This window comes from Lagopus leucura, unplaced genomic scaffold (genome assembly GCF_019238085.1).
Source record: "Lagopus leucura isolate 7727_CA_CO unplaced genomic scaffold, USGS_WTPT01 Super-Scaffold_100047, whole genome shotgun sequence".
NCBI classification, from domain to species: Eukaryota; Metazoa; Chordata; class Aves; order Galliformes; family Phasianidae; genus Lagopus; species Lagopus leucura.
This window is the reverse complement of record NW_024962293.1, coordinates 1,499,356-1,527,046: the sequence shown is the minus strand read 5'-3', so window position 1 is coordinate 1,527,046 and position 27,691 is coordinate 1,499,356. Positions and strand designations below refer to the sequence as shown.

The following is a 27,691-nucleotide window of genomic DNA, read 5'->3' as shown; positions in this document are numbered from 1 at the left end:
GGGAAAATGGAAACGTGACTCCTCTGTAAGCTCCCGTTCCTTGGGAAAGCTTCATGTCCTCTGGAGGGGCAGAGCTTCTTGCCAAGAAGGTATTTGGTCATTAATTTTTCAAATGATTGCTGCAGGATATTCATGCAAAGACACAGATATCAACTACTGTGTAGAATATATTTTTAATTGGAAGAAGCCATGCCAGCTGAGCTATAAAACAAGTACAAGCTGTTAGATATAATAAGAGAGAAAAGAGACTGAGGGGAAAAGTGAGTCAGGAGAAAAAAAAAGAGAAAACAACTTAGTTAAGATAGACTTCCCAGGACTCCTGAGCTAAAGTAATGGCAGAAAAACATAAAAGTTATCATGGCCATCACGAATGCTGTTCAGGGATGCAGGGATCTGGATACCATGGAAATGGCACTGGTAGGCAGTGTTATCTTACACGATTCACATATAAATGAAGATGGTTCTGATTTTGGAGAGGGAATAACACACATCAGAAACTGCAAGGGTTGTTTATGATGTACACATGTGCTGGAAGAGGAACTGAATTTTCCTCTTCTAGCCAAAAAACAGTAATCTTCAGCTCCTGACACATACAGATGCTATAGATCCTGATATACAGACACTGCTGACTTCAGTGCCAGCCAAGTGTCACTATTCCAATGCTGACTTTGTAGAAAACAAGTTTGTTTACTCTAAAACAAAATTTGCCCTCCATTTGCTTCTTCCATTTTTGCGGTTGGCTGGGTGGTTTGGAGGTGTCTACTGAGCCCATTGAGCCTCTTCCTTAATTTTTTAGAATTCCCCTGAGATGAGAGGTGGATTTAAAGCAGATGAATTAAGCAGTGATGCCCGCTGGCATTCACAGGAGGCGCCAGGTTTGTCTCTTAACCAAACACAGCTGGAAGAACAGCTGCATCCTTGCTCATCAGCACACCTGCACAACACCTGGTATCTGGATAGGGAGAAATCTCTCATGGTACTGGAGAGAGCATTCTAATAGAGCAATTTTAGGCTTAGATGCTTCTAAGCATTTCAGATAGGATAGTTCTAATTTCTTGCAGCATTGAAGCCAAGGAGACTGTTCAGCATTTCTACCTGTTAGGCTTTCTGTAAAAGCCAAAATACTGTGAGAATTGGGCAGGCAGATGTAACATAAGCCAGAGAACACACATCACACATTTTATCAATCAATGCTGTAAGACTGGTAGAGAAAAACGCGATGTTTTATCAATGGCTTCATAGGACGATTTTCTGCTTTCAGTGTTCAACGCATCCCTTTTTGTTTATGCATTTACAGACTTCCTTTTCTCCTTGTATTTTTGAGCTGCAAGTAATTATTCTAATTGAAAATATGGAAAAGCCAACAAATGCAACAAAAGTATTTTCAGTTTTGAAAACCATCAATAATTACTTTCACTGTGCATTACTTAGATGCCTCATGTTTTTATTTCACTTCTCTGATATTGTTCTCTTCCTACCAATGCAAATTTCACACACTGATTGGCTTCCACAGTATTTTATGCAAAAAAATGCAATGCTTTATTGTACTACTTTGGGGGGAGCCACCTGCCAGGTCCTTTCTCCATTAAATACTGAAGCTGCAGTGCTTTAATGGCTGAAGACAATCAAGATATTTTGCTAAATGTATTAAATAAAAAAAAAAGAACTACAGAAAAAGAATAATTAAAAATTAGATCACCATATGTAAATTTATTCACTGTAAGTAACAGCTGAAACTCAGGCAGAAGACTGGATGTCAAAGACAAAAATAAAAAGAAAAATAAAAAATATCAAGAGTGTCTCCTTTCTAAATGTACAGGTATCTGTAGGGGCATACACAGAACAAAGTGAGTCTCATAAGAGACCTGTGATCCCACAGGTCTGAGACCAGTTGCAAAACTACACATCATAAATTGAATATATCTTTAAATCAAAATATACTGCTGTACAAACTGTATGGAATGTGCACCTTGTTAGCAGGGCAACTTTCAAAACAATTAACTTGAATGTAGTTTCCTACACTTCACTCTCCCCTTTTTATGAGTAGTGTTGTCCTTACTGCATGACTTCAGCACAGGCCTTCCTGAACTCACTGATGAACGTAGATATCCATCCAAACAGTTCCTGAGAGTCCAGGTCTTGTGGTTCCCCAAATTTTACCTTTAAATTTAAAAGAGAAATATATTTAACATTGGTATCATCCAAATAAATTAATCCGTGTCCAAGATTGTAAGGTAATGAGAAGAGCAGGAGAAAGGCTGAATACATTCATTATCATTATTGATCAATCAGAAAACTTAGAGCTGGACAAAACGTCCATTAAATTGAGATTCGAAACACCTGAAGCAGAAGTGGCTGTGGGAGTTGTAATTAAATTACTGCAGTAACTGGTTCCTGGTTCTCTGCACAAAGCAGCTTCTCTGGCTGGACTGCAGATCTACCACCAAAGAGCAGAAAACACCTACATTGGCAAGGTTGTTTGCAGTTTTTAGATGAACCCATCCATAAAAGAAAAGAAGCACATTAGGGAAATGGTTTCTATCCACTATGGAATCATGGTGGACGTGATAGCAGCAGATTTAAGCCCAAATGCTTTAATTCACAGACGCGTTAATCCACAGAGGAGACACCTTTGCCTGTTCTCTTCTTTTTACCCGAAAAAGCTGAAGAGATTGGAAGACTTTCAAAAGCAACTCAAATATTGGCATCATGTTTGCTCTGCTGCAAAACAAGAGGTGAAAGGCAATCATACTACAAAGTTAATTGCTAGGAGAGGGATTTCTGCATTAATTAAAATCACTTCCATGTGTATTTTCCAGTTCTAGGACATAAAAGTAATTTTAGTCTTAAAATTGTTGCTGAGGTTTAATTCAAAAGGTTTGTCGACATTTCCAAAGACCCTCCTTAATGGTATCAATGAGTTAAAGAACATAACTGCATTTAAAACGGTTTTCTAATTGAGCAGAAGACATAGAGAACGTGCTCCAAAGGTTTCCATGAAAGGTTTAAAAAAGATACCTTATGTTGCTGCAAGTTCTTGTCTTGCCCGTAATAGAGAGCTACCAGATAACCAGGAGGTACAGCTCTCCCAAGGCTGAGCAGCAGTGTAGTTGTATTTCCACAGGGTTTGGACAGCTACCCATCATTACCCGCACACCTAAGATGCTCTTGGGAGCAAACCCTCTGCTGGGAACTTGGAAACTCACATATAATCCAACCACAAAAACTTGCACATTAACCAGTGATACCTGATTAATGGTTTGGCCTGTTGTGTTCCTAATTGCACCTCCTGGGGGCTCCAGTTCTTGATCCTTGGCACACCTCACACTCACCTATGGCGTACCGTCAATTAAACACCAATTAGAGAAGCATTTCCTGGAGCTAACGACCATCCATGAGAAGTTGATAGCCCACAGCTATTCCACAGGCAGTTACCTCCAATTTATTGTTAATTCCATAGAAGCATCACATGCCAAGGTCATTATTGATTTTATAAGCAGAATATGAAATCACAAAGGTAGGCCTGTGGATTTTGTTTCATGAGCAGTGTGATTTCCATGGCTACATGCAGCCCCTTTCCACATCAGATCCCAGGTGAGCAGGGCCGTTCCTTCCTGGCTCTGTTCAGCTGATGGTCTGGGCTTTGATCACCCATCCTGTTTTATATTTGCTTTACATTTGTGCTGCCTCATAAATATACAAAAGGATCTGCCCAGCAAGAGCATTATTTGGAAGAAATAAATCCATTCAAAGTGAGAGAAAATATATGAAATGCCTACCTTCAGAAAGCAAGGGGAAGTGAGTGAAAAAGCAGCTGGGAGAAAACTTGAGATTCTGAACATCTACTTTTTCACATTTGTACTTTTGGACAATCAACACTTTAAAAAGTGAATTATAAATCCTTAAGACTAAAAAAACAATGTCTTTCAAAACATTCCATCCACATCCACATCGTGTGGACAGTATTACTGCAAGGCACACGGGAGCATGGGAACTTCTGCATTTTTCTTCTTTTCTTAAGAAATTTAGATTTCTTTCACTGCATTTTACTATGAGACGTACCAGCACACTGCTATAAAGCTTCTTCATTTCTTCACATCTTTTTGACAGCTGGGATAGATCCCCTTCATATTTCTGAATCAAATCCTGTAATAAAGTAAAATTTCTTAATTTGGCAAAGGAGTGTAATATTAGAGCAGATATCAAATAGTGAAAATAAAAGAATTTAAGTCAAAATTTTCACATCAGAACAATTTCACGCTTCACAGAAGATAAGCACACATCAAGCACACATATTGCCTTGCAAATACGAAGGCATCAAAGACAAAAAAACAAAACCCATTAGGCACTGCCCAGCCTTATTTTAAGCAAGGCAGCCACTCACCGGTTCTCACTGAGTGAAAAACAAAGCCTTAAGCTTCCAAAAAAATAAAACAATTTCTTAATTGCTACTCCTTTGTATCACATACATTTCAGATGTATATTTATTCAAGAAGCATACTGAGCAACCAGCACGTTCTCAGCTGCTTTCTGCAGTGCTCCCCTGCCCACCTCACTCTGCCATTAGCATGGGCAGAATCATCTTAGGCCAACCTATAATCACAGGTCAGTCTAGCTCCTGGATGCTGTTTCTCCATGCTATTTTCCCTGCTGTCCGAGGGCAGAAGGAGCTGCTACGAATCCATACATGCTCTGAAATTGCTGTTATTCCAAAGCGCTTATTGCGGCTGACTGGGAAGCTATCTGCTCCTCATCCATTCCAGCCTGTGAAGCAAAAGCAAGAGATACAGAAGCTCTGAAAAGGCATTCCCATGCCTCATCAAACGCTGTCAGAGAGAAATAAAAGTCTGCTTTTCCTCAGATGCTCCCAATCCACTTGCCAGGGCAGGATTCAGCACAAACCAAGGAGGTTACTTGTCTTTTATCTCCAGCCCACGATAAGGTTGGGGTAATGCTACCTTTAGTTCTCTGCAGAACTGTGACTCCTGGGGTGTTGCCTTGGTTGTCCTGGGTTTGATAAGACGCCTGTACTGAGTAACATTTTCCAGTTCCTTTTTTAGAACTAACAAAGGAGAAAGAAAATAAGAAATTTCATGAGCGTGCAGTTGTGTCCAAAGGAATGCAAATGTCTTATTTATAAGAGACATAAAAAGTAGGAGACTCTGGATCTATATAATATGTTCATCTAGGAATATTTAATTTCTGTTTTAAAATAGAAATCCTAAAGGAAGCATGGATTTTGTGGGAAAGAAATAGTATGTGATCACCCCACAAGCAACTGCAGAGTAATGAAGAGGTCAATAGTGTGGTTATGCAGCAACTGTAAATCTGATGTTCCTTAGTCAGTCCTGAACTGACTCAGGCTGCTCATATACACTCTGCATATATCCCAGGACATGTTTTGAACAACATTGTGTGAAAGGCTGGATCAAAAGCATTTTGTCCAATCTCTTTCCCTGTCTGCTCTGGAGAACAGTACTTGGAAGATAAGAGAGTGCTCTACAGTGATCCCATCAGAAATCCAGGAGGAAAGAAGACTGTCAGCCTCCTCCAGGTCTCTTAACTCCTCTCCTTTAATAGCTCAGCTCCCAGCACCTACACCATAGCTCCCATGCCTGTTGCACTACTCAACTGTACCAACGTGGTCTCTGGAGAACACGAGTGACTGAAGGTAAACAGTGATTGTATGTACATATATCTAGCTACTTACATATTCCTAAAAACTCAATTGGTATTTCTCGGAACAAAGTAAAATACTGTCTTTGATAGCCTTGAGTTAGATGCCTGTCTGCTTCCCCAAGCCCAACAAAATGGGAACAAGAGTTTTTCAAGCCAAAAGCTGAGAGCAATGGTCATTAAATTATGTTACAAGAAGCTGAAATGGGAATTACTCATCTGTGGTGACATTTGGTCAATGTCCATGCCGCATTTTCAAAAGACAGATTTTTATAAATGTTTAACACAGTGTAAGTTATTTTTATCCATGCAGGTACCTTCTCTATCAGCTCTCAAAGAGCTCACTCTAAAATCCACTGGCTTTGCTGGTCACCTTACTGTGCTGTTCAAAGTTGTAAATGTCTCCCAAAATCTGTCTTACATTTGAGTGATTTTATTCTGTTCCCTCCTACTGACTTCAGTGGTGTAGGACTCCTTTCTGGAGATGGACTCCAGTTTGGTTCAAAGACATTCTTGAACTTCTCTGCTGAACCCTGCAAAGGTTCCTCCTGCTGCACTGGCTGCTCTGAGACAATCTTACTGCAGTAACTGGGACAGAGTGCTCATATTGCTAACATCTCTAGTTTAAAATAAGCTCCATTTACCACGAGCAGTATATATTTTTTGTATTTCTGAACCACCTGGGCACGCTTTATTATTTCTTTTTTAAAATTCTTCATAGTAAAATGACAGGCTAAATATCACCATAGCAACACCTTACCTCAATATTTGTATATTTACCTCTCTTTACAAACTACAGAAGTACAATGAAAACCTGTTCCAAACGACTGCACAAAGTATGAAAATCTCTCTCTGAGTTTAGAAACCACGTTTACATACCATCAACTTCAGCACTTAGGCCCTTCATGGAAGCTGGAAAGGAAGAGAGATGGAAAAACGTGCCACTAAATATCATTCGCACTTTAAGATGGAAGTTCCAACAGAAGTTGAGAGATTCCATTATTTGGTGTCTTTCTTCCCCTCCCTCCTCTTACCATCAGGAACAGCCTCAAATTCTGTCAGTTCCTGAGAAAATTTCACCAGATCAGGCTCATATAAGGAGATCTGTTCCACAAGAGCATGAAGCAACGTGAACGTCCTCTCCTTGCCCCGCAGCAGGGATAACTGCAAATAAAATGGAGCAGTAACTGACAGACTGAGCTGTTACATTTCTTTAAAAAATTTAGGAGCAGCAGAGATGCTGAGGGCTTCTGGATAGATCTGACAAGAATAGAAAGTGCAGTGAAATCAAATATCTCCTTATCAATCTGCAGTTTCTCAGACATTCTTGATTAAGATCAAACGTTTTGCTTTCATATCCATTCACCTTCATTGTGTTCTTTTGTGTTTTCTTATTCACACATTCCTAATAACTTAAGGTATCCTAAGTGATTGCAACTCATTTTGGTCCTCCAAACAGAGTCATCATTCCTTTCCATGTAAAAGCAGTGTGCTGTGTTCATGAAGGCAGTAAACTTCCTTAATTGAATCTGGGAAGATGTGCTGTGGCAGAAAATGATTTCGTTGGCATTTTTCATTATGATTGATACAGCACTACAACTGTTATTAAAAAAGAAAAAAAAAGGTTGTGTCTCAGAATTGCCACTGGAGTTATAAATCACTCACTCATATATTAAAGTCTCCAGATGGAAAAGATACCTTACAAAAAAAAAAATATATATATATATATACACACACACACATACATATAAATAAATAAATAAACAAAATCCTTCTCTTCTACTTACAGAGCAGGCATAGATGACGACTGTTCACAGAGCATATCTCTGTCAGGAGAAACAAAAGATCACAGCAGCTACCTCCCTCCCCATCCATTCGTCCAGAAGAGCACTGGTGGGGTGGGGGGTGTCCAAACCATTAAACCAGGCAAAGTTCCCTCCCTCTGCATTTGTTCATTTATTTACACTCTACTTTAGGGACTTAAAATCACATGGGCCCACTTGCTGCAGAAGAGCTTTGCATTAGAGCAGAAAGCAGCACTAAGGAATTACTCCACTGCAGAAAGAATGCTGCAGCTACAGCCTATGGATAATGAAAGTCCCTATGACAGTGCACTGCACGAAGATGTAAAACACTCTGTAAGTCAAGGGCCTGCAGTTCAGATGTCTCTTCCAGTCAGGGGATCTCAATATCGAGGCCGTCAGCATTTTGATGTTCTCTCTCATTAGAAAAACAACACATCCAACACCGCAGTGCCCCCCACCCAGCCAGCACCACTGTCTGAAATGGGGAAATGCATCTTGTTACAGTGCACATTACAGAATACATTATTAAACAGGAGTTTGTTTCTGGTGTAACCAAGAGCAGATGTTAAAATGTTAGCTTCTCATTAAAAATGATTGCCTTTCTCCACACTCAGGGCAAAACCGAGGTAATGCTAATGGTTAACATACATTACAATATGATGACTTAATGAAAAGAAAAATATTTACTCACTTTGGCCAAAGATGACAATCGAAATCCTTTTGCCTTTTCTTTTCCCGCATTTTCATTTAAATGGTTTCCAATGGCTAAAATGTACTCCAAGACAGCAATAAATTTCTGGCTGGAATGCAGCTGCTTACTTGCTTGGATTTTCTGGTTTATTAGCTGAAACACAAATATGCAAGTAGAACAATGGCGCCTGTAATTGTTCTTTGCCATGCTTCTTTGTCCCCACCTGAAGCAAGTCACATTGCTACCTTCCCATCCAGCTTCCTCTGGGAAAGGCCAGGGGCTGTCAGGTTCTGTTCCCCAGCAAGCAAAGCTGGTGCTGGCACAGCTGCCTGAGATGGAGGTCAGATCCTCCGTGGCTACCAAACTAGCCCTGCCAAAAGAACTTCAACCTCATCCTTCAAAATGCTTCAGAAGAAAAAGTGTTTTGTTGTTTGAATGCACCAGATTGCTCCAAATGCCAAGCATCGGGGGAAGCAGATAGCCCAAAGCGCAGCATAAGGTTCTCCGTCCTTCACCTCTCTCTTGTTTACACCAGCTGAAGATTAATCAAAATTCTTGGTACATTTTCCCTGCAATCAAATTCAGTATCAACTTTTGCTTTCGCCAGACCGTCACCTCCCTTCTGGGGCAACAGACACAGGAGGTGGATTTATTTCCATCAAAGATATGATCTATTTTTATGAAGTCTATGATCATTATGTTTTAGCCATTTTGCTCTTTACATCTGAAAAGTATCATGAAATCAGGCTGCCTGGGTCATTACACTATTAACTGGTCACATTATGAACAGTGAAATATCTTGCTATAGTGGAAAAAAAAGATCCCCAGTCACACGGCATTGAAAGGCACACCGAAGCTTCTAATGTTTAATTGACAGATTATGTTAATGAATGATGAAGCTGTCATTACTTACAGGCTCCAGATCTCCCATGCTCACGGGGAGTTCACGTATGGCAAGCAGGAGATCCAACCTCTGGCCTAAGTGGGGGATTTTACACATCTGCACAGAATTGAACAGAGAAGGTTTGTAGGGCCAGACACCATTAAAGTCAATGACAAGCATTTCTCATGAGCAAGAACAGTTAAATGTGTAGTTTTACGTCTAGAGATTTTGGAAACGTATTTCAGAGTAACTGGTTTTGGGGGGAGTGGAAGGCATGTTAGTAGGAGATACAAAATGGATTTTACAGATCTCTTTGTACATTTTTACTGTCTCAATTCTTTCTCTGATAAACCTTCTTATAATTATTCTTGGTAAGACTGAATTTCAGTGCCCAAGAACAGTTCTTTGTAGTGATTTATCCAGAAGAGGCTGTTAGAAATAGCATGAAATGTGTTTTAACACTGGGCCTTCCTACCTCCAACATAAACTGATCAACTATATGCAGCTCTGAGGGGCACCCCCTGAACGACTGGTACTTCTCTGCATCCTTTGGTGTTAGCATGTATCTGCAAAACAGCAAACGAAGAGCAGATGTCCTCATCCTTGAACATGCCACAGTGCCAAACACTCATCCCACTCCACATGTCAGAACTTCTTCCAGTTCCTTGTATTACATATTGCACATTTGCATGTTATTATTGCACATTGCATTTATTCTTTAGCCAATTGTACTTTATTGATATGTGAGCCAGAGATGCAATAGAAATAATGGTCTGCAGGTAGATCTGCATTTCTGGAAACATTTATACATGCACAAGGCTTGACAATAAATCGGTAGTGTTCATCTGCAGATCTACAGACAATTTACAATGCCGTGGAGAAGGTACATTTACCTTTTGAAGAAGGAAAAACTGTAGCAGAAAGGAATTAATGTTATACTTTCCAAAGAGGTTCATTAATTCTGTGTGTGATACATATGTGCCTTCCCTTCATACATTGGATGAACAACCATCAGACAACCTTTCAGAAGCACCTGGTGACAGTGCAGATTTTTACGCAGTTTTGGCTGTGTTCAATCAGCTTTTATCCAGCAATAACACCTTGGAAAAATGAGCAGGGAAGAGCAGGCTGTGTTATGGGGTGGCTTGCTCAAGGCAAACTGTGCCCAAGCCATTGCACACAATGACATTAACTCCATATGTTCACATCTGTTCTACTTGTTCTCATTACTAAGTGCAAACACAGTTCTGCAAACTTTAACACTACTGTACCAATGAGGATCAGGCCAGAACTGTGAGGCCAGAACTAAACTCACTCCACAACAAGTAGGCATATCAACAGTTAAAAAATACATATTTGCTTCTTCACTTTCTTTGCCAGTATCACCTTTTTTTTCTGAGATCCCTTTCAGCAAAACACTCAATTTTCTTATTTTCACCCCATATTTTCATAACAATGCATGCAATGAAATGGCATAGCTATCGCATGCCTGGCAGGGGGACTTAAAAGTGCAATGGAAACCTCTCTGAGCTGCTCCTTTCTTGACTATTCATACAGATACAATCCAAATTTCACATGCCTCTGAAACGGATTCCTTTCTGCATCATTATTATTTTGGCAGTGGTGGGGTTTTAAACTTCAAGTTTCCAAAATTTAATTTAATTAATTTTAATTGTGGCTTCAAACCTGCAAGCCTCTGTCACTCGGAAGTACTGATAGTCTACAGTGAAGTTTCTGTAACACGTGTTGGGCTTCCTTCTGTGTGCAGCCCTCACATTTTATCTATGGTCAGGATAGATCTGATGTCTCAATAGCATCTTTCCTGAATTTCCTGTTATTTGCAGAACAATTTGCTGTCTCCTAAAAAAAGCATTTGTTGTAAATGAACAACTGAAAGCAGAAGATTACCTTCGTAGCGTCGTAATCTGTTCATCTGTAAGTCCACCACTCTCTTCATGTATGATGTACAGCTTTTCTTTCAGCTCCTTTGGTTTTATACGGAAACTTTTAAGAAAAATGCCTTGGGAAAAAAAGATCCTCATATTACATGGAAGAATCATAGAATCACAAGGTTGGAACGACCTGCAAGATCATCAACTCCTCAATTTCTACTCATTTCTTTAATTTTTTCCCCCCAAATTACCATGTCATCTTAAGTTTAAGGTATTTTCTTATGCAAAATAAGGATTTGACATGGAAAAATGGTTCTCACACAGAGAAACAAGCACTCATCAAGTCACAGGAGCTGATGTTTTGATCCCTAAGTCAGTCTTTCACCCACAAGGTTTCAGTTTTGGATTAATGCCCACCTCCCCAAATCTTTTCCTTCGTTAAAGGCAAGGTGTTTTTCTTGTTTCTGTTTCTGGTACATTGTTCTCTGTGTGAGATAACTTAGCTTTTATTTGCTTTCTCTACACCAGGTTTGAACTTAGTGTGTAGATCTTTGCCCAGAACTCTAATTTTTCTTTTGAGTTTGGACATCCACTCAAATTCTGAAGAGATTTTATCCAGCTGGCATCTTGGAGCTTCATCTTTTTAGTCATTAGTTTAAGAACTGTGGTTTGCAGCTCTTGCAGGAAGATTAATCAGAGTTCTGAGAATAGGAATAACTTTTGATCTGAGAACTGTCCACGGAAATAAGGACATGTCAAAAATCTCATTGATGGGACTTTAAGGATAAGATTAAGAAATGGACATAGAATGTCTCAGTGAAAGAAGCTGTGAGAGCAGTTGGATCAAAAGGGAGAATGGTGCTATTTGCAAACCAAATGAAAGAAATTTCCTGAAAGAAACTGGAATAATTTTGCAGAGAGAAGTGCTATTACTGGATTCTTTTTATCTGAAACAGGACTTTTGTATCACTCACTTCCTTTTAATCCTTCAAGTCTGTCATTGCAATAATTCCAACAAGTTACTTCCATTTACAGTTCCCAGTTAAAACTTTCCACAATCTCCAAATTCCTTCTTATCAATATTCATAAAGTTGAAATCAACATGACTTCAAAATGAACACATTTTTTACACATGTAACATTTCTTAAAACAGCACTATGTTATATAGTTTATTTTTTGGAAGCCATCTCTGCAAAAAATCGAAGCAGTCATTGAAGACCAGTTACCAAGTTCTTAGAGGCCCTTCCTGTGGCAGAGGGGCCAGAACTCAATGATCCTTGGGGTCCCTTCCAATCCAAGCCATTCTATCATTCTATGAGTCTGTCTTTCTACCCCTGCTTCTTTGGTATCTGTTACTTCTCATTAGAGTCACTGAAAGAACTTCACATCACGCCATCAGTAAGAGCAGAACTAGATGCTGAAGTCCCACTTCTAACAGTGATTTCACAGGTGTCATCATGGTGATAAACACCGGCCCTGAGACAGCAGCATCACAGCAGGAGGGCACACTCAGATGTTTCACACAGGAAGAGAGATGTGGTATTTCTACTCTGCATCATGAAGGATCACATTTAGAGAACTGAACCAAGTCTGCGCTCGCAAATGAGTGGCACTGAGTCAAGCGGTGATTTAGACACAAGATTACCTCTTTTACCCACCAACTGGTAAAAATTATGAATAGAAAATGCATACAAATGGGAGTACACTGTTCTTACTTACTGAAGTTATGTGCAACTTTTCGATCCAACATGATGGGCTGATTCACTGAAGGTTCATTGCCTGAAAACACTGCCACGTCCTGGATCTGGAACTGCTCACAGAGTCTGGATGCATCTATCTTTTTCTTGCCTGGGTCACAAGAACCCCAAATGGATTTTTGAATCTAAGAACATAGGAGTGACAGGGAAAAGAAAAAGCCAGAAGAACAGGGTCACTTTGTTCTATTCCAAACGTACAAAGGGCATTCAGGTCCTTTTCTGGCATAGCTGAATTTTAACTACATGTATAATCCAGGCTACTACTACTACTATTATTATTATTAAGCAGTTACTGTCAGTTTCACCCTTACCTTATCACAAGGAACAACATCCCAGTGAAAGGCTTTCGTTCTCTTTGCCAAGGGAGAAAGGCTGCAGGACTGGAAGAATGCAGGTGGGGCTGGTGGCACCTCCACCTTACTTATGGGAACTGGAGTAGATGCTGATGCTGGGGCTACATCTCCCTTCCCAGGCTTTGTCTGTGAGCTTGAAGGCTTGTTCAGACTGATTTTTGCAGCATTCACATGGAAATGGAGGGCTTCCTCTTTCTGTTCATTCAGAGCTACAGTAACATTCTCATAATCAGCTTCAGAGGAGGCATCTCCTTGGGATTCCTCCTGGGACAGAAAGCCACCCTTGCACAGCTGACAGTACCCTTCTATGAGAGACACCCATTCATTCTGGAGCTTGCCAACATCCTGTGTCCTGTAATTTTGGACAGTAAAGGGTATTCGAAACCTGAAATTGAAGAATGGCTTCTGTAAACATACGGAAGTCTAAATAGCATGCTGACTAATACAGCCACAGACATTTCTTAAGCAGAATGATGTTCAACACCTTTACTTGCCAGAGGAGCCCGGTGCTGCTGATTCTGACCTTTTCAGACGGAGTTAATTGCTTACATATCTGAGGTTACAGAGCTGAAGTTTTGTTATACATTGACTTTACGATGCAGTTACCTCCTAATTCCTCTTCTCCACCTTGGAGGAAGGTGAACAGTGTGCTCATTCTTACCAAGCTTGCTGCACAAGCTGGTCAGAACCTGCTCACACATCTGTCTAATCAATCAAGCGATGTGGTTCTCCACTGGCTCCTGACAAGGTGACTAGATGAGTCTGTGGACATTGTTTCAATGCATTTTCTCAATGTAGTACTCGTGATTCCTCATTAAAATATTTATCAAACCACTACAAGGCTATGGGAGGAGTTACCTATGAAAATCTGATGGTTTTATTTCTTCCCTGCTGTATTTTGTTCCAAGGCACTGAGGTTCTCTGTTGCCTGACGTTGTTTTCTATTGTTCTGCTTTATCAAAGTATTAATTACCAACTATACTTACAAATAATTGTGTCCTTTGGCTTGGATGGAAAAGGTACCACATTCATTCTCCTTGCTGACACTCACATTACCACCTGACAAATGAATTGTGTTCATCGCAGGGCATGCATTCTTGCTCTCTGCTCCCAGCCCTATGCAATATAAAGTCAGTTCTCCTTCACGTAGTTGTACCAAGTACCTGAAGGGCAGGGAATGAATGTACAGTTCATTTGGTGCTGTCTACTTGTTTATACAGTCATTGTCTTTGTTAAGGCCCTTTCTATTATCAGTAAGCCTCCACATTTTTCTATCACATTCCTCCATGAAGAACTGATCCTGCTCCCCCTCATTCCCATATCTCACTGAGTAGAAAGCAGGCACAATGCTCTCCACTGAAATGTTTCCATCAGAAGTGACAGCGCCCAAGCATGGGCATTACCTGTTCTAATGCTAAATTATTCCCTGCAAAAATTGCCAGACCACACACAGTTTCTTTTGCAGCAGAATCTCCTGCTTCAGTCTCTTCTAAGTTTCAGCTCTGCTGTTTATGGCAAAGGCCTCACTCTCAGTAAGTGTGAGGCTTTACCATGTATGTATTTTATTCTTATTTCAGAATTTGCATTCTTCTTTTCCCTGAGGTTTACAGCATCTCTTTATCATTCTGGCAGTTCCATCAGGCCTTCCTTTCCCTCCGCTCTCTCTAAGGTGTGGCTAGTTGGTTAAGGTTTATATGAGGAATTTAAATGAGTTTCGCAGCACCAGAACAATTAAACATACAATACGAATTGCATCTACTCCCACACAAACAGTCAAAGTGATACGAACTGTTAACAGAGCTGGCCATTGTATCGACCTCTCCTTCTTGGAAACAGGGACTTAAAGTTCAAACGCGTCTCCAAATGTTTCCACCATTATTTACTTTGCCAAAAAAAAAGGAAGAGAGGCTAAATACCAAGCGGAAAGCAGCAAGGACTTTGCTTCACGAGATAAATAAAAATCAGTTGTTCTTTGTTAATGAACTTACTAACTGTTGAAAGGTGACAAATCCCGTGACGCACTTGGGGGCAGTGCACACAAGACATACAGCAGTAGCCTTTTAAAAACAATTAAATCATTATATGTGAACTGTGAATTTTTTTTTTTTTTTTTTTTTTTTGTAATAATTGCTCTGTGCAGATAATTACAAGGCCTTCTTTTTTTTTTTTTAATTAGTTTTTTTTCCAGATGTGTTTTTTTTTCCTCCTCTCACTTGACAGCGTGAGCCATGTCAGAGCACGGACAAACAGAGCAACTGTATTAGAAGGTGGCTGAGAAGAAGATATGGTTCATACTTCACCCATTCAGAGGACATAAAAGCGTTCTGCTGCAAATCCAGCACTCCTTCATGCACCACATCATACTCTGTAGCTCTCTCCAAGCAGGGCTCCCCTGGCCTCCTGCATGAGTTACTCTGCATCACTCTGCTCAACAGGTACATTATCTATAGAACAGGAGGCAGAGAGAGTGTATTTTCCATATTAACTCCCTCGAATCAGACATTAGCAGGTGGGTTTTTCTATTATAAAAATGATAGACAGTGTTATAACAAGTACCCAAATAAGCAAAATTCATTTATGTAGAATAAATAGGTATTTCTATGATGCTGAGCTGCTTAACTGCAAGTCGTTGCTTTGCCCTCAGCCCTATCAGTGCAAGGAGAACACATCTTGCTCTGGAGAGGCTCCTGTGAAACACAGTTTTACTTCTCGAACTTGTGTACAACACAATCTAAGGCAATCTAGACTGTTAAGCTCAGTGCCAGCCCAAGGGGTACCTGACTGATTTATTGTGGAATCTGGAATGAACCCAGCAGAAAAGTGAAAGCCTGCCTATGTCTGAAAGTTGCATGGATAAAAGCGAGTATGAATTTAAAGCACTCTGGTTATACAATGCCTTATCTGAGTGCTACTGCTATGGAACAAGTGCACTTTTTAAGTCCTTCTGCTAGATTTAATCTATTTTGAAAATTAATCTGATCAACCATAAGGTGCCATTCATCTGGAATGCAAGTTCCTGCCCGTGTTGAGCTCTGAGCTTCCCAAAGGACAAATCCCCCAGCAAAAAGCTTCTTACAAGTGCGTTACATCAGCAGCTTGGGCACAAACTCTTTCATGTATTTAAGAGCCCTGACCAGAACCGTGCAGCTGACTTCAGTTCTTCAGCAGTGGGATGAAATGAACTCCAAGAGTTGCTCACCTCCAAGCACAGGCAACACCTGCACTTGGTGCAGAAGGCTGATGTTCATTTCACCCCTTCGTTTTCTCCAGTCTCAATTGAACTTAATTACACAAATTACTTGGAACATTTAAAGGAGTTGAAACCTCAAAATGAAACTTCTCAGAAAACATCAATTAAAATTCAACTGTGTATGGATCAGTTCTGTTTCCTCAATTTACTGCAGTCTCAAACCCACTGCAGCCAAAGTGTTGAAAAAAATGCATCCGTTTTCATCCCGCATCCTGGGCTGGCTGTACATCTGCAGTTTCAATGGCTAAACTTTATCCTGAACTCACATTTCCTTTGTTCTATGTACCACCATCTATAGAATAAAGACATGCTACTTCTTTGATTGCACAATGCACAACACAATTCCCATTAATGTCTGGATCCTGCCAGGTGCTAGCATAATATTAGCTGTTATTTATAGCAATCTATCTCTGGCAATGTAAAAACCTTACCTTCCTTTTGTCATCAAGAGACACTGCTTCCAGCTCATAGTCTTGTCTCCCATGAAACACAATGCTGAAGCGTCTTCTTTCAGCATCTTCACAGGATTTGACTTGTGAGAAAGGGAACTGCTTCTTAATAATTCCTTTTTCAATGTTAAAAATTGTCTTTGTGTTGAAATCAATCTGGAATAGAAAGTTCTCATTACTTGATTCCATTGCTTCTCTTCACTGGAAAGAGAAGAGGTCATCCCAAGTATTATCACACAAGGGCATGCAAGCCATGGACTAGCCCAGCATACATAGCTGTTTTGCCAATGATTAGAATAAAAAATGGTATTGCCTCACCGAGATAATGTACTGTATTTCTTTTATTTACAAAACAGATACTCACTGTAACTGTGTTTCCCTATTTCATTTGATGAATATACATCAGTTCATCACTTTGAACTATTTATTTTTAAATTCTCCTTGCCTTATTAACCCCAGGGCAAAAGCTTCCCGACCAGTAGCATCTGAGCAGAGACTCACTTACTGACCCATTCAATGATGTGAAGGTGCTTATTTTTGTAACAACAGCTTCTGTGTCAAGCTGTTGTTACAAAAGCTGGCAAACAGGGCAATCTTTGGAGATTACCTTCTGACACAAACATTACTGTTACGAGATCTGATCTAACAAGATTTTTGCCTGTGCTTCTGTACATACACATGCATTCAGAGTTGGAACAATATTACTAGCCAATAAAGTGGGGTTTTTTTTGCTGCCACAGCTATAACAATTAAAAATTGGTTGTCTAAATAAGATTATCATCACTCCATTGTGCAGCTTTGTTGATACAGATCCAGTATCTTTTCTGAGTGGTCATCCCTGCTGAGCAGAAACAGCTCTGCGCATCAATAAGATGTGACCATTATCTCTGTGCTTTGCACCAGCACATCTGGCCTACAGAGGAGAAATTCAAATCTTACCCAGGTCAGACATTTATCTGTGGTCATGAATAATTTCCAGTATCTTTCATTCACATCATGCAGACCATGCTAACCCAATGCTAGTGCCTTGTCCTCATTTCCATTTCCATTATCATTGGAAACCTCCAAAGCAGCACCATGCTTGTTGTTATCTCTGACTTTTCAAGGCTGCTGGTTAACTAAAGGACTGCAATTAAACTACTCCAAGTTTCCAAAACGCCACGCTCCATGGCTATTATGGCTTCCTCCAGTTTTCCATCAGCTTACATCTAACCAAGTCATCTTCTAGCTCTGAACATTTGTGGATATTGCAAGAAATAATATTATGCTTTCAGAGCTGAGATGTAGTAAAAAAAAGACACCATTTAGCACATTCATATGAAGGTACATAATGTCAAAATAAACAAAAAGAAGAAGAAAGGAGCTCACAGGACAGAGTAACGAGAGATGAAATGCACAGTCTGCCAAATGAAACTTTCCCTGTAAAAATGCTTTACCATGCTTCACACAGCCTCAGTGAAGCAATAAAACAGAAAGTCTGCTTGTCAGAAGCATGTAAAGATAGTCATCAACACAGTAAAACTAAAAATCCTGAGAGCAGAGTCAGTCAGTAAGGTATTCACCTTCCCAGGTGTGTTTGCATTTGAGCAAACAGCCAGACCAGGGAATGCAGCGCTCCCCACACAGCCCAACTTGTCAGCTCTGAAAACTGCAGTCCTCTCTCCATACACCAGGGGGGTACGGATTTAGGATCAAAACTGCATGTTTCCTTAAAAGCCCTATCAGAACCTTTAAATGCAGACCCGAAGATCCTCCTTTTGCTAGTCTTGTCACATAACCCTGCTAGAAGAGAAGGGTGTAATTTGTGAAGTACGCGTACTATGCAGTCTATGATGAGCAAATATCTACACCAAATTAAGTGCTATTTTAAAATTAAATCCTTTACACGATGCTTTGCATCTTCAACTGGAATGAAGTTAAGTGGATGGCTGCACTGAAGTCGATGAACCCTCTCCAGTTCCCACCTGCAGAGGCCCTGGTGCAGGAACACAAGATGGATGGCATCTTTTGGAGATATTTCTCCAGAAGTATGAATTATTTGCATTACCTGCAAAATTCGCTTCTGCCACCGATAGTGTTTGTATTTGTAGATACTGTAGTTAAACAGCGAGCCGGTTAGCAAATCCTGTGAGTCCTGAAAAAGCAGAACAGAAATCAGCATGAGGTCCATACTCTATTATTTTTGTCCACTCAAATACAATCATGTTGTCAGGTGAAATCTCCCTCAGTGAGCATTGCTCAAAGCAGGCTTTGTAGAAGTGCTCCACGTGGAGACTGATGGAAGCATCCTCCTGGTCTGATTTCACAAACACAAATACCCACAGCTCCTGCTGAACTAATGAAGAGATCACAGATTTGGGTGGAAAATAAAAAAGAGAGCAGAGAAGAGGAAGATGAAGAAGAAAAGCGTGCATGCATTTGCACTAGGGACATTTCCAAATACATGACTGTAAGCCATTTATTGGATGCAGTAGCAAAGAAAGGCAGTCTGTGATTTAAAGAAACTTATTTACATGCCCTCAAATGTGGTGCACTGAAATGGCAGATCTTTGTTCCTTGCCGTTGTGTGAGGGTTACCCAGTTTGCTATGAAAACACAATGACAAGAGGGCTATGAGTCAGACACATAAAACTGCATTTATTTCTTATAATTAATCATCACAAAAACATCAAAGCAGCAGACATAGAAAAGGAACCCTTCCTCTTCTTATCCTGAGAAGATATGCCCACATAGTTCTACACCACTGAGCTTAACGTTTTTGTTGCCTTTTTGTAAAATGCAGCCACTTCTTTATCTGTATTTGGTTTTGCTTCTCTTTCTACTTCTTTCCAGCCAAGAATTTAAAGAGCAGTTTAGAAATTTCCAAAAATTTCAAAAATCACTGAATTTATCTCAAAATCACCACTAGTTTCTATTGTGCAAAAAAATCCTAAGATTTGACTCCTTGCAGGAGATGATCCCATAGGAAGGTGGCTCAGAAACACAGGTTAGAAAAGGAAATAATGAAAAGTTCTGCAAAGAGTTCTCAGCTGACCCTTCTATGGTGTGATGATGGAGGGAGATTGCAACCAGAGAGATGCTGGACTGAGAATAAGTAGAGAAACAGAAGGCTGATTTATTAATGTACAGAACTATAATTCAGGGGATAATAAAGCTCCTGCGGACACATCTGGTGTAGATCCAAACTATTTCATCCACGTAATGACATGAATGCACCCACAGCACCTACAAGAGACATCCACAGGATAGAACACAGCTAATCTGACTGCAGCAGCAGATTTTAGCCAGACACATTTGGTCATAAACTCCAGTGTTTGCACAAAGGGAGACTGCAGCTTTGCAAGCAGGACAGACATGCTCCTAACGTTCATCCAGGCTTTCCAGAACATGCTTGTACATCTGAATGGCTTGCAAAATAAATATAAGGGTGACCTTACCTTATCGGTGTACACTTCTTTCTGTGCCAAATGCAAAGCTCCTTCAATGCTCACTTCTTTGTTTTTCACCATGTTCATGATTTTGAGGATTTTTTCCTGGCTTAACTGGAAAAAAGTCGATCAGATGTATTTAGAGACTGTGTTTTCATTTGGCTGTTGAGGATACAGACTGCTTGTGATAGTCACAGCTGCACCATCTGCCATAAAGTTACAATTTCGCTCGTGCTTTACATCCACAACCTACCCAGTAAATATAATCTTCCTTTGAAACCTAGTGAGAATCCACAAAATACCAAATACCCAGAGGCCTTTACGATTTTAGAGGATGAGTGGTAATATCTGGAGACAAAACTGCCAGGAGGAAATCTGAGTTAGAAAATGTGGGAAGAAGTGAAAACATAGATTTTGCATGCTTGCCAGTGTCTCAGTGTCCTTAGCATAAAGGACTGTACGCAAAGAACACAAAATCAGACCATTAGAAATTCTAATTAGAAATTAGAAAGATGAAAAGGGAAGAAATTGATATCTACTACCAGGTACAGCCATCACATGAACTTATCTAAATACATTAACAAGCAGACATTATGCTTCCCCTTTCTTTCTGAAGCAAGAACAGGGAAAAGGTCTTCCCTGCCCTCCTCCTGCCAGGATGCGGGGATGACTGAAATGGAGGCAGCTCCGTGGCACACAGCCCTGCCTGTCCTACACTTTGCCACTATCTAGAGCTCCACAAGCACAGAGCTCTCTGCCTCAGCCTTGGAGCCAAACAAGGTCCTCTGCACCCACCCAGGTACTGCCACAAGTCTGGTGGGTGATGTAAAAACCACCACTGCCATCAGTGACTCATCAGTCCACGTTCTGTTCTCTTTTTCCCAGCTGCACCACAACAAACACAGTTCAACTTACCCGATTTCCAGCACGTGAACCTGTTTCTGATCAATCTGAATGATTTTACAGCCTACAGATAAAACCAGGAGTAAAGGAGAAATATTTTGTTTTTAAAGCCTCAGAATTGTCACTGCTAATATCAAGGTAACTTATGGCATAGCTCCTGGCAGCAAATTGCAATGTGAACAGTTAGGAAAACCAAAAAGCAGTTTGTTAATTCCTTCGTACATGCTGAGGGACACAAGGTTTCTACAATTACCTCCACATTCTGTATCTGAATTTTAACAGGCCATCTATTTGCTCCACACCTACACTGTATATGATTAAATCTTAACAAGATGTTTCCCTATTGGACAGGCTCTGTGTAAGCTAACAAGAATGTGGATATATGCGAGTTGGAAAATATAGTTTCCTTAGGGCTAAATTCTGCCAGCTTCAAAGTGCAAGATCCTATTTATACAGGACTGCAATTCCTGGCAGAAAGGTGAATGGTATTTTCTGCCACCACTGGACTCTTTTGTAAGATAAAGCACTCAAAGACTTTGCACCACAATGAAAATGATAACACAAAGAGAACATCATAGCCCTGTGTCAAAAAAGACACAATGAGATTCAACTAAACAAGAGAAGAATTCACCTCCTTCACTTCAGCACACAAGTACTGTAATGGAGGAGCACAATTTTCACCTGAATTTCACTGTGATGCTCAACAACACAACGTATTGTGTGTATCTTTGGGAATGCTTCCTAAGAAGGACAAAAACACACAGCAATTTCAGTTTCCAAGCCGTCCTCTGGCAAGCAAGCTCCATTCTGCAGTGCACTGGGCACTGGGCACTTCAAGGCCCATCTTTCTGGCAAATATTCTATCCTGGACTAAGGAACCTTGCCACAACACGTCCCAAACACTGACATTCTCTTGTAATGTCTCTGTTTCTGCTTTGTGTTGTTGAAAATTCTCAAAAGGTTTTTCTCAGCACGTACAATTTGCCGAAATGAGCACATTCTTAGCTCTACAAAATATTCATCTCTTCATTCTGCTGCCATTCACCAAGGTCTCCTTCACACTAGGATGAAGTGCTGCTTAGCATCTTTTAATTTTGTTAATAATACATGAAGATAAATGCTTGCAAAAGTGAAGTAAGTCCTTTTGCATATAGCACATTCAGGAAGGTGGGTTATTCAGCGTGACTGCTGGCAGTTAATGCACTCCCCAGAGAGTTCACAAAGCACAGTTGTTGGTACAGGCTATTTTCAACAGGACCTTGTGGTTTCACTGTCCCTGTTAACTCCCTCTGCACATCTGTAAGTGATGGAGGGCGGCGGGGGGGACATCAAAAGATGACAGAGGTAAAAATAAAGGAGGCACATTTCAGCTTATGAGATCAGTCAGAATTGCTTGTCAGAGATCTGCCTGGCCTGCTCAGGGTTTTGGCAGCCACGTGTTAGCACGGTATTTTACGTGTGGAGAGACTCGAGCAACAGATCCTGACCTTTACGGCTCTGTGCCTGCAGGGCTTTTCTTTCAGCTCGTCGCAATTTTTATAATGCTCATTTTTGTGTTCATTTTTGATGGGGTTTTTTTTTCTGTTGCAAAGAAATAAGTTTTGTCAAATTATCCACCAAAATGCCACCAAGTCAGATCGTGTTGTATTGCCTAATAGAAGGTGACTGGTGCAACCAAACAGAACATTTTTATGCGAGGTTAGACTGAAAAAACAAGGCTAAGAAAAGGAAAATTACTTCTTTGTTATAAAACATTCACGTTAAGGAAATACCTGAGATTGCACTGACAATATATTCTTCTGCCTGCCAGGTTAAAGAAGTTTGTTTAATATAGATTAAATTTTCATCACTCACCCAAAATTCAGTGTGGCCACTCAGCTGCTTCGAAAGAAAAATCAGTGCCCACAATTGCAGGAAGAGTGTGGGGCTCCAGGAATTATTTGCACACCCATTACTCTGCAGGGTCAAGTGTTCATATTTTTGGCCCAGATACAGTATAAAATGTGTTCAGTGGCAAGATAAGAGATTTCTGGCTTATTCTTGGGCAGCTGCCCCTGCAGTACTTAACTGACCCCTTCTGGGGCTTCCTGCCACTCCTCACCTCAGGGAGGCCCTAAGGGAAATGTGCTGCAGGTAGTCTGAATGCCACAGCATATATTTGTGTAAAGACTTGAGAAAGGTCTCCAAATCTCCCGAGCATCAGCCGAGAAAGTGGGGTTAAAGCCACGCGGTGAGGAGTCATTTACAGCTCATTGAACAGATCTGCAGAAGTCGTGCAGAGCATAGGAAACCACTCAGGCATAGGACAAGCTGATACCCTGCTGTGCACATACACACCTCCCCCAGCTGACCAGAGGGCCACTATGACTCCTGAGCAGCCAGCAGAGACCCCTGGACGCCTGTAGGTGGCAATTCAGCACATCGTAAGACCTACCTTTTTTCTCTGTTACCTATAGAGGAATGTGTGCTATGTGATTTTTGCTCAGCTTACTCTTATTCCATGGACCATACTACCTGAATCTCAATGATATGACAGTAGTAATCTAAGGAATTGCAGGAAGACTCAAACACCCATGGAGATGCGATGCTGTCAATCAGCTACATACACATAGGACTCAGTGAGACCTTATTGTGGGTTTACTTAGGTGGAGGTCACCTAACATGCACTGAGCTCTATCACTTCCCATGACAGCACAGCCAAGTCATGCAGAAATCCTGCTCTCTGTACAAACGAGGAGATGTTTCCATTCTAACCCAGTGAAGCTTTTCATTGCTATTGCTTAGCAGTCATTGCACTTGTCCTTATTAAACATTAACATTGTGAAACAGTCTGCTCTGGTTGTTACAAGGAGTAAGAGCCAAACCAGCTGTGGCTGCTGCTGCACTGAGGGCCCTTGTCTGCACTGCACAGAAGCAGCACTCCATCAGCACTGCCAACATCAGCCCTCCAAGAGCCAAGGGGACTCAGAACGAGGAGGGAGATCCAAGTCATGACTGTGTGTATTTCTTTACAGAGATTTCATGAATTTCTTGGCATTCATCTGACTGAAAGCCATTTGGCCACACAAGAAACATGCAGCTTCAACTCACATGCCTGATGTATTTTTGATCCAGCGTAGTGATATTTTCATTCATTTTGAAGTTTAGGTTTTTAAACATAGAATTTAATAACAGATTTTGGTTTTCATCTACAAAAGCAGGTTGAAGAGGCTCAGAGGTAAAGCCTCTGAGGGCTTTCTGCTCACTTAGTGCCTTCCAGCTATAGCACACATCACTTTTGCAAACCAAATACAGTGGAGAAACTTAATAAGTGCCAGGATATGATGCAGTAATGGTTCTCTTATGAAATTTCAAGTAGCAGTTTCCTTCTCTGAGATGTGATTCTAAAGAAAACAGGTTGCTTTTTTTTTTTTCTATTTAAATCAAAGGCGCTGGTTTACTTTATTGGGGACATTTTGCCTTCTTCACAATCCCATGTAGAACACTGCCTGCATGCTGAACGTGTCACTTACATGATTGTAAAGACAGCAGACGCAATCTAGGTTGCCTTAAGAGTTCCAGCTCAGACTTTCATCTCCTTACAGATTCACTTTCACCACATTCGAACTTGGCCCAAAATGTACCATGTGGTCCCATGTGTTTGCAGGGGAGTGGCTGTCTCTTGCAACTGGAACAGGCCTCTTATTGCTGGAACAGCTGCCCAGAGAGGCTGTGGATGCCTCATCCATCCCTGGAGGTGTTCAAGGCCAGGTTGGATGGGGCAACCTGGTCTGGTATTAAATGTGGAGGTTGGTGGCCCTGCATGTAGCAGGGGGTTGGAGTTTCATGATCCTTGAGGTCCCTTCCAACCAGGGCCGTTCTGTGATTCTATGATAACTGAGGTTATCCAAAAAACCTTCACTTGTAATTTCCACGCAATATCAATAAAGATGAGTGATGTGACATTTATGTGTGGCAATACCTTCTTTTGTAGCCAGTCATAGCGACAGACTAATATTATTTGTCATACAGCGCTGCTATTCATCAAATAAATTATGCATCTGTAATAATGTTTTGCATTATTTGTTCAGATCTAGAGCTGTCTGAATAATATCTGTTAACATTTATTCAAGGAAGGTATTAATCAAATAGTAGCTTGATTTCCAGACAAAAATGGAAATTCTGCCACTTTCGGTAGGTTATAAAGGAGCTCAAACATACTTTAATTCAATTTATTATATTATGCATTAGTGATTAAGTACCCTAACAAAAAAAAAATCCTAAAGAGCTAGCCTCAAAAATGTGTAGGAATCTAGAATATGAATATATGGAGTGAAATGCATGCAGTATAGTACAGCATGCAATACAAACTAGCACATCTCAGCCCGCAGTTCTGCAGAACCTGCAAACATTTAATTCAAAACAACAGCAGAACCAAGGAAGCTGAAGTGCCTTGCAAATCCTCTGCTCCAACCAACGCTGCCATGGCAAGGAGTGGATTTCAAGGACCTGCAAGGTCCAGAGAAAATCAGATTTCCTTTTTGTTGTCCAATAAAAATAGCCCATTCCCAAAGCTACAGGAGCACGTCCTGAGTCTGGGTACATGTCTATGAATAAATAGATCACAAGATACAGAATCCTTATCTAAATGGAATTGATCTGTTGACAAATATATATGTATACAGCCAGTGAAAATCTGCTTTAAGCTACCTTAGAAAAGACCCGAAAAAGAAAACATCATCTAAGAGAGATGGCCCTTAATTAAAATTCTAACGCAAATTAGATGGAAAGCCATGGGGATGAAGACCTTTAAGGTGGTTGATAAAAACAAAGTGAAGAGGAAAATCTAAAGGGCTGACAACTGTTCCATGGAACTATCAGCCCTCATAAGACTTAGATGAAAAGTCTCAGGGGAGATGTATAATCAAGTTTTAAAAAGATTTCACAAAAAAAAAAACTTCAAGATGTTTTTCTCAGGTCAGTTCGGCTTTGCAAATATTTTGGTGAACGTAGAACCACTGTGGAGAGAAGGAAAGGGAAAAGTAGCAACACCTGGTTATGGTTTCCTGTTCTGTGATTCTCACTGATGTGAGCCCTTTCTGGTAGCAAATATTTGGCCATTTTCTGCCCTGATCTCCCCAGCAGTACCTGAAGTAAGAAACAAAAGCAATGATTTGTAAGCTGCACCTCAGACTGTGCTTAGCATACATGGGTATGTAGACAGTGAGGAAAGGACTGGATCTGTGTCCTTTCAACCCCACTGTCACCAACAGCTTCTCCACGTAGACCCCAGTCCCTCTGCATGTCAGTATAACAAGCAGTGCAAGACAGGACATGCAATTCTATTGCATTTCAGTTGTTATTACTTCAGGTGAAACCACTAATATCTGTCAAGCTACATGACTCAGTCTTTGCAGGACCCATTGCACTGCCCTCCACAAAATCTTCCAAAGCCACATTGATGCTGCAGGCAGGGAACCAAACGCAGAAACTTGGCCTGTGCCCTTTTTCCTCTGTGAGAGCCCCGGGAGCAATAATAAGGCTTTGTTCTCATTTATGCCATTTATGCCCTGGGTTTTTCTCAAGCCTCATCTCGCAAATCTTTCCCTGAACATCTCACACTTCTCAGTGGAAAGTAGGATTGTGCAAACAGGACAGGATTCTCCTCGGCTTTCCCATTCTTCTCAAAGCACACAGGAACTTGCTCAGAACCAAGCACTCCATCACCTTCAGCCTTCACGTAACACATTCCTTCCACCAATTGCTGTTTACCCCAGGGACTTTCCACCAGTATGTGCTATCAGTTTTCCCAGTGAAAGGGGAACTTTCCACCACTTATTTCACCAGGTAGCAGACTTTCATACATACAAGTATTGCAACAAGCAGAATGCTACAGAGACTATAAATCATGCAGGAACACTGTGACAAATTCAGCAGTGCTGCAAGCTGATGTATTTTCAGTTCTAGCATATCAATCTTATCAAATACCAATATGATTATCAAAAACTGCTTTTACCTACAATGCAAAACACTTTTTTCCCACTCTCCAATTATCTTATGGAAATTCTTAGTGCAGAGAATATACAGTATTAATAAATCCTCTCTAACTGCAGCAGAGAGACTGGTTTTCTCCCTTTGTCCCCTTTTCACATCAGAAAACCCTTGCACGTTTCACACGTGCCCAGTCCAAAAGCACACTGTTTTGTACCCACCATCCACAAACACTTTCCGAGCTATTAAACCAGCCTAAGCTCAAACCACATCACAATCAGTTACACTGAACAATCACTACAGATTTCCTACCAACAAAATACAAATCTCATCCATTATGCACAAGAGAGCACTTCCACACGAGCCATCATCGCTTCTGCCTTTACCTGTGAAAAAGCATCTTGTGTTCTGGTGTTATCCATGGCTGTGGAGATTCTCTTTGTTTCACCAGCATCCCATTGGGTTACAAACTGTTCATTAACCACACCTGCTTTCCCCAGCACCGCTCTCCTCTGTTTTCTCTGCCTCTCTCATGAAATCTTGCAGCCCACAGTTTTTATTAAGCCTTACTTCCTTTTGTGCTGAGAACTGAAAGAAACATTACTTCCTTACGGCAGCTCTGTGAAAGGACAAA

The 27,691-nt window shown here is 40.7% G+C and overlaps 1 protein-coding gene across 2 annotated transcripts; it reads right to left on the bottom strand.

Annotated features, from left to right (window-relative positions):
* Positions 1-192: 192 nt before the first annotated feature.
* LOC122187467 (formin-like protein 6) lies at positions 193-27,633 on the bottom strand. Of its 2 annotated transcripts, XM_042884986.1 has the most exons (17): positions 27,444-27,633; positions 20,194-20,298; positions 18,804-18,890; positions 16,739-16,912; positions 15,353-15,501; positions 14,044-14,220; positions 13,016-13,442; positions 12,667-12,829; positions 10,964-11,075; positions 9,531-9,621; positions 9,086-9,172; positions 8,173-8,325; positions 6,711-6,840; positions 6,556-6,588; positions 4,959-5,062; positions 4,063-4,146; positions 193-2,160 (listed from the first exon to the last, which is right to left on the bottom strand). In XM_042884986.1, the coding sequence occupies exons 1-17, from the start codon at positions 27,477-27,479 to the stop codon at positions 2,056-2,058; spliced, it is 2,217 nt and encodes a 738-aa protein (XP_042740920.1). In that variant the 5' UTR covers positions 27,480-27,633; the 3' UTR covers positions 193-2,055. The 2 variants fall into 2 exon arrangements, 1 of the variants encoding a protein (XP_042740920.1); XR_006181323.1 differs by lacking the exon at positions 193-2,160 and having other exon boundaries at positions 4,067-4,146; positions 4,594-5,062.
* Positions 27,634-27,691: the final 58 nt, after the last annotated feature.